A 15139-nucleotide genomic window follows, 5' to 3' on the forward strand; every position below is an offset into this window, starting at 1 on the left:
TATTCCACACATTCTTCTTTCTTTTCAAAACCTGGTGCCTACATTACCCATAATGCAACTTAATCACTGAGTGACATCAATGGAGGCAATTTCTCAGATTACATGCAGCCACAAAATACTTTATACTACTTTTTCCCTGCATATGCAGTAATACCCCCCAAGAGCTGTAAACACACTTAATGTGTCAAATTGGTGGAGTTACCCTTTAAAGCAACATTATGTAGAAATTGTCATTTCTGCGATTAAAATATATATATATATATATATTTATTATGAAATATATACGGCTGTACCGCAGCCATGGTTACCAGCTGCAGCGGCATTATTTTGGATCGCACTATCTGCTTGGCTTGACCCGCCCTACTCTGCCTCTGATTGGCTACATCCTGCCCGTTAAAGGATAAGTACCGTTTTTTACAACCTGGACCTTATTTCTGGCAAAACATATGGTCATTTACTCACCCAGATAACTTTGGTGTCATTCGGCGTCGTTCGGACGAAATTAGATCCAGTGTAGCGGCGATATATCCATATAATGGGAGAGACGGGGCAGCGACACACAGCCTCTATATAACGCATTATCTGCCACGAAACTAGTTCATTTCATCAATATTTTGTTATGAAATGCTAGCGCTATTAGCCTCTGAGTCCGGGCTCGTCTATTGTCAACATCCGGGGTCTGTAGGCTGATCTACTACCTCTGACCTGGAAGATGTCGTCTCTGAGCTGCGCGCGCACCCGCGACAGCGCGGCTTGTTTACCTGTAGCTGCTACTGCTAGTTTGACCCCGGATGTTGATAACGGACGAGCCTGGACTCAGAGGGGAATAGCACTAGTGTATCATGACAAAATATTGATGAAATTAACTAGTTTCGTGGCAGATAATGTGTTATATAGAGGCTGTGTGTCGCTGCCCCGTCTCTCCCATTATATGGATATATCGTCGCTACACTGGATCTAATTTCGTCCGAACGACGCCGAATGACACCAAAGTTATCTGGGTGAGTAAATGACCATATGTTTTGCCAGAAATAAGGTCCAGGTTGTAAAAAACGGTACTTATCCTTTAAGTAATGCCTGTGTGCAACTCTCATCAACGATTGAAGAAAGTTGAGATGTCCAACTCCGTAGCTAAAACAGAGCATTCAAGACACAGTGTGTAAAGGGATGCTGCAGCAATGCACCGTATGAGAAAAATAGTGTGTTTTTGAAAATTGAAGTATGTAAACTTATTCTACTAGGACCCCCAAATAAAAATATGAACCTGAAAATTAGTTAAAAAAGTGACATAATGTTGCTTTAAGTGAGGCTTTGAAAGCATGACATTTATTTGTAGTGGGGTATTTTTTACAGTGTGGTATTGGTAGCCAATATATCTGAATACTTCTTCTATCAGTGGAGATCTTTTACAGTGTTTCTTCTTCTTTTTTTTTTCTTTTTTCTTTTCATGTTCTCACCTGCTCACAACTATTTGGTTTCGGCGCCACCTAGTGGTTAATTGTTGCAGTGAATACCTTGAGCTTCAAGACAGTTGCATCATAAACAATCATTAACAAGGCTAGGGTGTAGCAGACAATTGATTTCCACTGGTTTTGAAAATTTGATAACAAATTTGGGATTTTGGAGCAAATGCACAATCAATAAAGATGTGAACTAAACTAATTAGGCTCATCTAGGAATCATACAATAAAGATTGGATTGATAATAGGGCAAACCATGGAAACAATATCACATTTATATTTTTGTTCTTGATAAAAAGAAACGAAAACCAGCTCTCTACGATGCATTAAAGTTGTGTTTCATCCACGAATCAAACTTTAAAACGCTGTGATTGATTGCGGATGGATGTCACTGCTGGTTATCTCATGTAAGTGGCCTGTGTGGGAATAGGGAGCTGAGTTGTGAGAGAGGAGGAGAGAAGGAGAGAAGGAGGAAGGGGAGGAGGAAAATAAACTTGCTGGCACCGCCTGTCAGATCCACAGCAGATCTCAGCAATTTATCGCATCGCCGCATCTAACCCTAAACTGTCTCTAAGTGGCTCCGTCGGACAGGCTGTTTCCACTGAGGCTGTTTCCTCGCTGTGTTTGTGAGTTCACACAGAGGGAGTTGGCTCGCTGCTGATGCTGGGGAGATAAATCCTTTATCTCTCATCTCCTCTTATCGCCATCTCTCGTCTCTCTTCTCAACCCCCCCACCACCCCACAGCCACAGCCTTGCGCAAGTCGACACCGGTGGCATATCGGGCGCGCTGGATGGCTGCTGCACTTAGCGAACCGGCGTGAATCTTTTTATTTTCCCATCCTCATCTTTCATCTTTTCTCCGCCTGCGAGCCTGCAAAAACAAACCAGCAACTGCAACAACAATGACAGACCCGGCGACCCAGGAGTCCTACCCTGTCCCAGACCCGACTATTGTGGATCCCTGCCCGGCCACGGTGCGGAACGGCCAGTGCGCCCCGGATGGCTTCACCAACAACCATCACCAGCCAGCCAAAGCCCCCGGGCAGCCCGAGTCGTTCACCACGGGCCAGGAGATGAAGATCACAGACAGTGTGGAGGGAGAAGGTAACTTCATCTGTCTCTGTCATGTCCGGAGCTGGTTATTAAAAGTTATGGATGGTGCGTGAGTGTGGATGTGTGCGTGTTGAGGGGCCCCTGGGGAGACAGTAGGGGTATTTTTACCCTGCGAGGTATTTTTAGTCCGCCCTCATTTAAATAATTTATGATGGTCCTACATCAGCAGGATTCAGAGTGAGGCAAAGTTGAATTCAAGGCTTAAAACACTGTTAAATTCATTCATTCATTCATATTAGATTGCCTTCGGGGGACAAGCTCGGCTGTGGGAATTTCGATTCCTCCTTAAAACATGCGCCCAGTCTGCTTTACAGGGTCTGATACCAGTCACATGCGTGCCTAACAGACCCCTTAAGTGTGTCTTTGCATTTGCTTAAGCACATGTGAGTCCGCCTGTGTGTGATGTTTCCGCTAAAAAAATAATCCCATTCATGATCTCATATATGCATGAAGCCACAGAAACAACACATTCCCCTGTGGAAAACAAAAGAGGTTACACAATAAATCATGAGCCTGTTGCTTATATATGCATTCAGTTGGATTATTTCTGCTCTCAGTGAGTGATTGACATTTTGACTGAACTGTGCAGCTTTAAGTAGCTCGATGGGACTAATATGATGGGAGCGTGTTTTTAGTTATTAATTAAATCTGAAGTGGGTTATGTGTTTAGTATCGTTGGAAGGATTTGGCTTATTTTTAAGAGCTTTCATCACCCGACAGTATCCACCTCGCATCTAACTAAGCAAAGACAAAGAAGAGGTCAGGATGAAGGAGGAACAAGAAGAAAGATGTTGTCATTCCTTGACAGACTTAAAGACAATGGCCAGTTGTCAGATTTGAAGCCTTAAAGGGGTATTTCAGCAATTTATGGTTGTAATTCTAAAAGGTCAAAAAAATGGTTATAAATCAGAGTAGTTGAGTCTGCCATATCCTGACATTTGGTCCTTGGATCCTACATTTCCCATAGTGCAACTTGATAATTTTTTTTTGCATTTAATTGGCCAACCGTCATGGTCCTTGTTCCAAAGTTGTCGTCTCCCGTCCAAACGAAGAGCAATAACTATAACAATAGCGATACATAAATCCACACCATAACTAGAACGACTACAGCAGTGGCGAATGATACCATTGATCACTTTCAGAGCCAATCAATCAGAATCCATCTGAATTTACAGGATCATCACCTTAACTTTGGGGACATTTTTCTACAAAATACTGTTGCAGGAGTCTTTATTATATTGGTTTCTAACTGTAGCTGACCACTTTTACATAAGCTAATTGCTGGCATTTATGAAACACTTCTCTAATAACTCAATCTTGGTTATTTAAACAGCTTATTAAATGACTTTGTAACGTGTGACTGCAAAAAACAAAACATAATTTTGCCTGGGACATTTACTGCCAAATGGTCTCTGAAGTTCGTTTTAATTTTTACTGGTGTACACTTGACGATCACCGGGATGATTGAGGAGGACGACACTTGTAACACAGTGTTGGATTCTCCCAACTCCTCTCATTGTTCAAGAACTTAATTTCTTAGAAACCATTTCCTTCATGGTTTTTTTGTTTGCTTCTCTGTGTAACCATCAGCAGTAACAGGCATCAATATCCATTTTCCAAAGCTGCTGACACAGCTTGAGGGCGCAGCGCGTGCTCGGCGCTCACAACAACTTTATTGTTCGTCACTGTGGGCGCTCACGTCGTTATCATGATAGTTATCGTTACAGTGATCACTCTTGGTGTTGGACGGCTCACCGACAGAACCCTGACATCATTAATATGACATCACAAGGGTTCCTCTCTGAGGCTTTGACAAAGCTCCTCTAGAGCCACAGATGTTATTATCCAACGTGTCCAAGTGTAAACCCACCGTGACATCGCTCATTGGTTTTGAAGCCTCGAGTCTGGCGTTATCGCCGTCGCCATCTTGGTTTTCTTGGTGCCAGGATTGACCATATTTGGACGAGAGGGTGGAGCTGGGAGGAGATCCTGAGGACACGCAACCTGTCAATCCAAGCGTAGCCAGCCCTGATGCATAACATCTATTTTACTCAAAATAGGACCATAATTTACTAAATGAACATCGTGCTTTATTGAAGAAGACTTGAAACTCCAGACCATAAACTGAAGTGAGAAATAGGTCCATCTTCTCATAAGCTCACATACAATCAGACCTCTTTTTGAAACCAGTAGCGTCGGCAGGCCATTAGAAAGAATGCAGGTTTAAGGCACTTCACTTTTCAGACCAATGAGCTTCATAAATGGTGGCAACCATCACTAGTGAATTGATCTGTAGTGGTCAAAAGGTCATGAACTTGTCTAAGAGCTAGGGTCACAAACACACAGATATTAAAGATGATATGAAAAGCGATTTAGAGACATGTTAAGCGAAGGGAGCTTTAAACAAACACTGCACAATATATTTCTCACATTCACAATGTCCCTGTCTACCTCCCTCCTTCGCTTTCCTCATCTCTCCCCTATTTACATAAAAGTCCCTGCCATGGCTGCAAGAACACCTCTGCAGTCTGATCATGCCTAACCATGCCTGTGTTTCTATCTATCTATCTATCTATCTATCTATCTATCTATCTATCTATCTATCAGTTATGTCTGATAGCATATAAATAAGACAGGTAGAGACAGGTTTTACAGATTATGTAAAAAATGTAATTAATTTATCTCTTTCAGCTCACACTCCTCCCAGGAGTATTATATTCAGTCATGTGTTTCCGGGCTTTGTGTGTGTGTGTGTGTGTGTGTGTGTGTGTGTGTGTGTGTAATCAGCCTTTCGAAGCTGCAAGGCTGATGTTAATTATTTTTAGAAAAGAAAGGTGTGACAAGAGACAAGTGTCTAGAGAGAACACACACACACATGCAACCACCCACACCGTGTGTGTGTGTGTGTGTGTGTGTGCGTGTGATGAGATGTGAAGCACATGCTTTCAGCTGTCTGATCCCCCCCAGCCTGGTATCATGTGAACAAACTGATTTATCCATGCTGTCTCACTTACCCTCAGCCACACACACGCACACACACAGACAGACACACACACACACACACGGACAGCTTAATAATAGCAGTTTTTTTGTTCCTGCAGACGTGACATGACATCACACTATGTCACGATGTCACACATTTATATATTTTATGCTGTATTCACAGTGTAGAAGTGAAGCTAACTAGAAGCTGAAAACACGACAGAGCTGACTGGAGACATGGTGAGCGGTGCTGGCTCAGGTGTGTGTGAGCTGACCAATCAGAGCAGACTGAGTATTTGGCAGGGGGGGCCTTAAAGAGACAGGAGCTAAAACAGAGCGTCTCAGAAAGAGAGGGAATACAGCGCTGCTGCATGACAAAACAAAAGTGTTTTTTGAGCATCAAGCCATGTAAACCTGTTCTAGTAGTATCCTGAAATAAAATGATGAACCTGAAAATGAGGATAATCCTTTAATTATTTAGTTTATCGCAATTTCTTCTTGCATGTGCAGGGATTTAAATTGGGAATAGTTAAGAAATTAAATTAAAATGTATCATTAGGTGCACCCAAATTATGTCCTGGCGCTCCTAAATGAAAGAGTTGGGCGCACCAGTGCAACCATTGTGAAAAGTCGGTCAAGAGCCCTGCCATAGAAAATGGAGACCTTGTATAAGAGCAGGACCAGACGGGTTTCAAAACATGTTTTGCAATCAAGTCAAATGATCGTATGATCAGAAGTGTTCATTGTGTCTCTAAATGTCGCTCCTTGTGACGCCCTCCCTGACACTTGCAGCACACTTTTCTTAGAAGGAAGAATTTCCACAGACAAACCCTGACGGAAAAACTTCCAGATGACTTTTAGCTCTTCATAAACACAAGCCATGTGATTTTCTTTGACATTCTGTCTTCAAAAGAAATCAATTACAGCCAGATTAAGTGATTTCACATCAGCTATATGGTTAAAAGTCAAGGGGAGAATGGGTTTGTGCCGTTAGCATGAGTCGCAACGATAAAAAGAGTCTGTGTGATGTTTTCCTGTTCGTGTAAACAAAATTTACATGTTTTAATGACTTCAAGTAATGTATGAGAATGACACTGGATATAATAAATTATGGATGCTAACTACTGAATATACACCATACTGAAGACGTCATGTCAGGATTTCAGATTTCTAAACTAATTACGTTCAAACTGGGTGTCTTTGCTCACCATATTGCAAATAGTACAGGAGCTGTATCAAAAACTCCTTACCATCATACATTTATGTGCGCACTTAAAGTACTTACCGACAGTTATAATGTGGATACAAGTTGCCAGAACTAAACTAAAGCCAGTTGAAGTAGTAAATCTGTTTACTGGTGGGAAGCCGGTGAGGGATTGTATCCCTTTAGCAGCACCGTCTCCCTCTGGATTCACGTCTCCTTCTGTCTACACTGACACTAAACAAACTGTGGGAGTTAACAACAACATGTACTGCATGGAGGAAGAACTGGACCGCACAGATTGTGTGACAAAAGGGGAGAAAAACAAAGTTGAAAATAAAAAATATAAATAAAGGTGACAGACTTTAAAAATATTGGCAATGTGCATTCCTGCAAAGCACGGCTATGTTCAAACCTTTTCTTAAGTGTCCTTAAAAATATCAAGTATATTCACCCTTACAAATACTGGAACGGTACCTAGTGGATGTCCTGCTCCCCAGCTCTAATGGCTGCTAACAGTATCTGCCATTAGCTAGTTAGCTCAGTTAGCTGTGCAGCTAGTTGCCTGGACTCGGAGCTTGGAGTGGTCGGGCCGCGGCTTGCTGGTTTTATCTCTGTTGATAATTTTAGTTCATTTTTATGAGTTGGAGCAGATCTGCAGTCGTTTCCAGGTTTCCTGCAGATCAAGTTATATGGCACCCTGACAAATATTTACAATTAAATATTTATATCAAAGAAATGACCCAGTTTTGTGGGTTTTCAAATAGGGAGACAGAGAGTTAAGGTTTCTGCAGTATTCAAAGGAAAACAGTTCATTTAAGAAAATAAACTCTTCTGGTAGCACGATAGAGGCAAAGGTCTATTTTATGGAAGCATTTTCAGGTCTTGAACACAATCTGGTGTAATGCACGACTCTCCCACTGCAATGACACCTCATTAGTGTTGAAGCTTTGTTTATCTGTGCCTTTGAGAGCAAATTTCCCCAAAGCAGGAGTTTTATAGACAAAACATGTCTCATCCTTCAATAGACTTGAACAATTCCTCCGTAAATACAACAAATAAGGGCAAAGCCTCACAAACACCTTGACATTTTATCTAAATTACCCTTTGAGTGCAGATGGTCTCCTCCTAAATGGATATGTTCAAGTAACTTCCAAATATGATTACTGAAATGTGTCCAAAAGAGCCGTATTTTCCCTTCATTAACTCCATTATCTGTATATTTTTGTGGATAAACTTGAAGTCTGAATAGAAAACACCTCCTGTGTGTCTCAGCAGAGTTCACAAGTGACTGCAATGCTTCTCTGGGACAAATGTCAGACTCTGGACAGAGTGACAACTGATATCATTAAAAGCTCTTTTGGATGTAAAAGTTCAGGCTCATAAATGTTGCATGAGTCTGCAGAGCCAGCCTCACGCTACATGACAATGGAAAAGCTTCAGGCGGTTCAGACTCTCTGCTTTTTGTCTGTGACTTCAGGCAGAGAAACAGAGCTGGGAGGAAATGTATGTGGGTTATTATACTGATATTCTGCTGTAAAACTCTGTGTCTAGACTGTTAAAGGGGATCTGAGCCTTTACTTTGTTTGGTTTTGTTGGTAATTTGGTATTCTCAATAGGTTAGTTCATCATTATTTTGTGTGAGTTTGAGGGCCTGACTGCATCGTTCTGTTGAAGTCAAACTTGACAAGCCGTCCCTGAGCTATGCTTCACCCATGACCTGTAATCTGCAGTGCAACAAGGGTCTCTGGGCATTACACAGTGTTTGGTGTCCCTCAGTGTAAATCCCCAATGATCCGGTGCTCTCTCGGAAGGCGTGGATGATTATCTAACAGGAGCGATGCAGGGAGGAAACAGCCCCATTTTATTGATTGAAGCACTAATAAACACTTGATGATAGATCAGTTAGGCGTCTCGTATTGTGGATTGATTGTAGCATTCATTTTTTTGTTCAAGTCAGTTTAGTCCAGAGTTTTTTTTTTTTTTTTTACTTTTTTCAGTTGAGTTTAAAAATGTGTAGTTTTTATCAGTGTCAGTATTAGTTTCAGTTCATTTAATTATATTATGTGGGGTAATAGTCAGGGGCAACAACAGTTTGTAAAGGCTACTGACATCCCAGTCTCATTAAACATATGCACAAATGCCCCTCAGGCTTTTTGTCTTAGCAAATTTGACCAATTCGACAAAAACTAAAGACAAATCTGGTACATTTCTGTTTCTCTTTAGTTAGTTTTGTAGGTACACAACATCATTTCAGTTAGTTTTAGTTTTTTTCAGTTAAATCAAAATAAAATGATTTTTCACATGTAATTTTGTCTTTTGGTTTAGTTTTAGATCACTATGATAGTTGGGCTGGTACACCAGCCAGTTCATGGCGCATCTTTTGGAATTGGTTTGGTAGATTGCTTCAGCTGGCAACTGCGACACGCTGCGCTAAAAAAGGCTGCAACATAATCCTTTGGGGCAACTTCACCATCCAAGTTTCGTTCACAAAAATTGCTTGTTTTTGTCATGTGTAAATAAAAACACCTTGGCCACGATACTGAACCCCAGATTGCTCCTGGCCTAGCATCCGGCATGATAGTCTCTGCCACAAGTGTATGAATGTGTGTGTGAATGGGTGAATGCTGACTTTGTTACACTAACCACTGGCCTCATTGACTTGTCATGCATGTTAAAGCTGAATATCTCATTGTAGTCATGACCGAAACAAAACACTATTGTTGTTGTGGAATTGATCCCAAATAGTTAATTCATTACTGATTCACAACTGATTTTTGTGATGAACAAAGCACTGATTATTAAATATTTAAAGGTCCTACTTGTAAGAAAAGTTTACTTTTGAGTCAAATACTGAGAATCCGCTTTGGGATTGTAGGTTGTGTCAGCTGCCACCCTCAAGCGTTTCTTTCTTACAAATGGGACATTAGAGATTTGTATTGTTATCTAAGAAGTCGAAAAGATTAGTTCCCTCTGGACACTTGATGAGGTCAAATGATGAATATGACGTTAATTAAACACACACAAACAAAGAAGGAATTGTTCTTGTAACAGAGTTTACGTGTCTCATTGCAGGTCTTCTGGAGAGCAGCATGCGTCTGAAGCCCCACGAGGCTCAGAGCTACAGGAAGAAGGCACTGTGGGTCTCCTGGGTCTCCATCGTGGTGACGCTCATACTGGCTGTGGCAGCTTTCAGTAAGAACTTAAAGTATTCATTTATGGGCAACGTGTGGTGCTATACATACAGTGTATGTGCTATACATACAGTATTGTGCTATGCATACAGTGTATGTGCTATGCAGTCATGGCAAACTGAGTGTGGCTGTTTATTCCTCACTTCCCCATTGACTCAGAGGAGATGTTGTCATCTAGTCATGGTTCAAACATGTTGTAATGTGAGGTTGGACTTACAATGTTCACTACAGATTGTATTCATATTACCTGTTTATTTAAGGTCAAAAGTCACAAATGCTGCTTTTGATTTAGACAAAAAAATCCCTAACTAATTCATTTTTTAGCATAAATCTGTTTATCTGCAGGACAAAAGCAACTATTTGTTCATTTAATGGTTTTAGCCCAATATTTGTTGTATTTTAAATGCTATGATTTATTTTAATTTCATGATAATCTGAGCGTTACTTAAAGCAAAGACTAGACTGAAAGAACAATAAAACGGCACATGAAAGACCCGATTAATAACACGGCTAACAGAGCATCAAGGACACATTTTCAATGGATTCTTTCAGTGCGTACAACAAGCCTCTGCGTGTTGTTTTTAAAAGAAGCCTTTTCATTCAGTCATAAAAGTAAGGATAATTCAAATGTCAGCCCATGTAATGCGTCACTAATTGGGACTCAGCATAGGTCAAAGGTCAGGTCACACATTTCTTGAGCAGTATGACAAAGAAAGAGCATTAGCCTTTTAGCCACACTGACCTGCTGAAGGCCAGCCAGATGAAAACACATGATTGAATCAGACTAATTCATTTTAAAAGCTGAGAAGTTGTTGTTTCCTGGTGGAGCGTGGCCGTTCTTTCATATGTCTTATTCAGAAAATGTGGTTTGGCGCCCTACATTCATACAGTAGTGTGGTTAAAAAGAAGCACTGTTGATTCATCAGTTGTGTTGTGTCAGTTGTGCTTGTTGGAGAAAAAGAGAAAACACTTGACTACTACATTTCTTGGCAGAAAACCACAAGAGATACTGCGAAATGATGTTGTTTACTTTCAGGCAGAGGCTTTCAGTACATTTGAAAAGTAAGAACCTGCAAACTATACCTCACAAGTTGTGTGTAGTCACATTCATGTAGTCCCAACTCTTTAATTATTTGACTTCTGATCCAATACTAAGGTTTAGGAACAATTTTTTCATAGTTCCATCCTGAACAGTTTGTGACGTGTTCTCACTGTCAACACGTCAAATAGGCACAAAAACTACTTACCAGTTGTTGTTAGTAGTTTTTGTGCCTAACTCGACTGCAGAGCCCTGGGCATCATTATTCCTACTATGTATTCTCAAAGGTGTCGTTGCAGTAAGTGTTTCATTAGCCAGTGTTTCATAAATACATCTAATTAACAATGGTTAGATGTGTGCACACTAATATACAAACACAGGGACGTATTAAGGTAAAAGAAGAGTGCAGAATTGCAAATTGACATTTTTCACTCCGCTTCTTCCTCTGAGTTTTTATCAAAGAGGTATACAGGAGTTTCTTAGCTGGAAGTGTCTTATGTATTTCACTGCTTTGATGTCCTTTTTACGGTTAACAATCATTAACTGTACTAGGTAACTGAATCTAGATCTGGAACAAGATGACTTGTTTTTCTGTTCTGCCTGGTGATGCACCACGTGTACTTTACTTCAGTGATCCCTGCGATGTTGTAAAAGGATGTAGCAATGCAGCTGCAGCACACATTTTGTAGTCTTATGATATAGAGGATGTCTACCACGTACAAAAAACTCTTGTGAGTGCACCACAGGATGTTGCTTTGTCATCCTGGCTAAGCATCAGCTTCAAGTCACAAAGTGTCCCAGTCTATTCAGACCTTTTGTCTAATCCTTGACGTGCTGAGTAGGCACAAACTAACTTCTTTAAGTGATTCAGCTGAATCACACCAAAGGAAGTTAGATGAGGGTGGTATGAGCGGTTGTTACTATTGTTGATGGCGCTAGGAGCCTAAACCCCCTTTATTGACTGACTTCCTGCGTGTGTCACTCTGCCTGCCGGCTCAGATTATGAAAGATTATTAATAAGGATCCTAAATATTTAAAGAGCTTTTTTTTTGTTAAACAGCATAAACAACAATTTATGTTCTCGTATTTTTTAAATTAATTTTTAATTTTGTTTTCACTAGAAACATCTGGCAGACCAAATTGAACCTTATGGTGGGCCAAGTTTGAGCAGCCCTGGAGTAGAGTACGCCAAAACTCACTAGAAAGAAATAATAATCCATGAAGCAAACAGATTTGAATGAGCCGTAAAGGTCCAGTGATGATGACGATGATCATGGCAGTGGTGATGAAGACCATGACGATGATGACCGTGATTATAAGGAAGAAGATGATGATGATGTCGATGATAAATGGATATGGATTTTGTGTGAATTGTAAAAAGTTTTTCAGATTCTCACGTCATCGTAGAAACCGCAGTGTAGCTGTCATTATGAACACTGCTGCACATGAGTACAGGTCTGAGGGGATGGATAACCTTTGGTTTGTGAATGGAGCCCTGTTGTTGATTCATATTTCCCCCTCTCTTCAAATGAAACCAGTGCCAGGAGGCATGGAAACAGACTGTACAAATCTGAAAAATAGAGTGTTTTTCTGCGTGTGTGTGAACATTGTTTGACAGAGATAAAGAGTTTGAACATGGAGATTTAAACAGAAGATGACCCGCAAAAATATGAAACCGAGGCAGCTGATACATAAAAACAAGAACACGCAAATGAGGGGACGGGTGTTGGTATGTGTACATAGGCTCCCCTCCACCAGTCATAACTGCAGTCTTAAGAGGATGGGCCAGGCTAAAGTTAAAGTTAATAAATAAATGCAACGCTTCCCTCTTCTTCCCCCCACAGCGTGGAGAGGGGTAAAAAGGGAGGAGAAGCTGGGTAATGAAGAGGAGACAACTTAGTGAAAGAGAGCGGAGGTACCAGAGACATATTGAAATGGAGGTGTGAAGTGAAGCTCTAAAAGGTGCGATGGTACCAGGGGACGAGGCAGGATGAGTCCTGGCAGGCAGCGTCGGGGATTCAGTGGATGTGGTGGCTCAACTTTAAAGAACGCCAGCGTGCCGTCTCCTCCCGCCTGTGCCCTACTTTCTCTCATACTCTCACTTTCGCCATCCTCCATCTTTTATCTTTTACGTTCCATCAGCTTGTTTCCTTACCCTCTACTTTCTATACCTTCCTCTTTTATGTGCTCTCTCTCACCATATAGCGTGCCCTCTTGGGTAAAGACGAAAACTGTTTGATGCTATCAAGCCACCCCGTGTAGAGCCCGCTGTAGTCCACTGTGTACGGAAGAGGATCAGGGCCACTGGAAACACTATTCTGTGACTCTTCTGACTCTTTTCTCAGAGTTTTTTTCACAATTCTAGCTGAGAAAAAAGTCGAAATGCTGAGAAAATAATAAGAATATTGGTAAAAAAAAAAAAAACAACAAACAAACACTAGTCTGAATTCTGTTTTTTAAAAAAGTAAAAATTCTGAGAATAAAGTCAACATTTTGTCAGAAAACTATCAGATTTGGGGGAAACAAAAGATGTGAAATTCTGAGAAAAGAGTCTGAATCTGAGAAAACAGTCAAAAGTCTGAGAAAGCAGCCTGAATTCTGGGTTTAAAAAAGTACAAATTCTGAGAATAAAGTCTAAATTTAGTCAGACTTCCAAGAAAAAAAAGTCATAATTCTGAAAATACAAGAGCCCGAACGCTCCTCCATAACTGTGTATTGTGTGTCTTGTACATTGATTTCATGGCTTCTCCTCTGGTGGACATGTTTTAATAAAGCACAGTAAAAGTCAGATTCGTCTTTATCTACTGGTAGATCTTTCATCCTGTTTCTGCCAACCTTTCCAGTGTTTGCTCTTTCTCCTTTTCCGCCCCGTCTTCTTCTCTATCTCCCCTTTTCTTCTCTCTGAGGAAAAACTGCATCTTCTGTGACCTTTAGCAGTATTTTAACATTTAGAAGGAATGGGGACTCGAGGCCGATCCTTTTCTGCTCCACTTTCAATTGTGTCGGGCCTTGAATGTCTTGATGGTAAGTGGCTGCTCTGTGTCAGCTCACAACCTTTTGTGAGAGGCTGGTCTTTTGTGCTCTCTTGGCTATCTGCTCACCTGTGAAAGTGGTACAAGTCCTCGAGGCTTTATCAGACGCGACAGGCTCAGACGCGACCACACTTGAAGAGGAAGCAGCAGGTATATTGGCATCGAGCCGGGCAGAAGAGCGCGAAGGAGCAATTAGAGGAACTACGACAAAAACGTGACTGACAAACACAGGAAACCACAAGATGACATCACATTTCCTTGATGGCATCTGGAGTCGCGTGCGCATGGATCTCAGTAGTACATTTCCAATTTGAATGAATGAATGAGGAGCTGTGATCCAAAAAAAAAGACAACTGTTCACTTTGATTCTGTGCTTCAACTAAACAAACAACCCAGAGCGAGTCTGCAGCAGACACTGCCAGCCTCCCACGTATGTTTATTTCTGTTGTTTTATGTAAATAAGGGTCTGACACAACAAACGTTAGTCCCCAGACAATATTTTATGCACTTAGTATTTTATGCAAAGACTCGACATTTTAGTATACTGCGTTCATGCCAGAGTTATATGATGTTAGCAGACATAGAAGTCGTATTTCTCTCACTTATATTTTCTCTTCATGATGAAATCTTACCAGTAATACGAGACAAGTTAACTTTAATATATCAGGATGACAGAGAGGGTGGAAGTAATAAAGAATGCAGCAGCGTGAAGCAGATTATCACACCCTCCCTGTTCACACTGTATACTTGTACCGTAGTCACTTAAATAAAGATGAGACTGTGATCAAATCATCATATATCTGGTTAGGAAGAGTTTTCTTGGGAACAAACAAAGTATCTGTTTACAACTTTAGGATGCAAAACGCAGAAAATGATGCATTTATTCACCTCAAGACTCTCAGGACTTAGTGCCTCTTTATCGCACACACTGACTGCGACTCGTCCGTGTTAATGTTCGCCATCATTTCAATGTAAAACGGCCATAAAGTGGAAAAATGCTGACCTGCCAGAAAGCAGAGCTGGAGTTAAGATGTTTAAAGGAAAGATATGGCTCACTAAAATCTTTCCAATCTCTGTGAATTAAGTTGAAAGGAGTTATGAAGCAGTGACTCTTGTA

General features: G+C 40.9%; 1 protein-coding gene across 1 annotated transcript in view; it reads left to right on the forward strand.

Moving 5' to 3' along the window:
• Nucleotides 1–1959: 1959 nt before the first annotated feature.
• The window catches only part of tmem163a (transmembrane protein 163a), a 70002-nt gene continuing 56822 nt past the window's right edge, over nt 1960–15139 (forward strand). The window contains exons 1-2 of the mRNA XM_084362771.1: nt 1960–2565; nt 9833–9952. Coding sequence (XP_084218897.1) covers nt 2364–2565; nt 9833–9952 — 322 coding nt within the window. The 5' untranslated portion in view covers nt 1960–2363. The remainder of the gene's footprint in view (nt 2566–9832; nt 9953–15139) is intronic.

This window comes from Pagrus pagrus (genome assembly GCF_965226575.1).
Source record: "Pagrus pagrus genome assembly, chromosome: 9".
In the NCBI taxonomy this organism is placed as follows: domain Eukaryota; kingdom Metazoa; phylum Chordata; class Actinopteri; order Spariformes; family Sparidae; genus Pagrus; species Pagrus pagrus.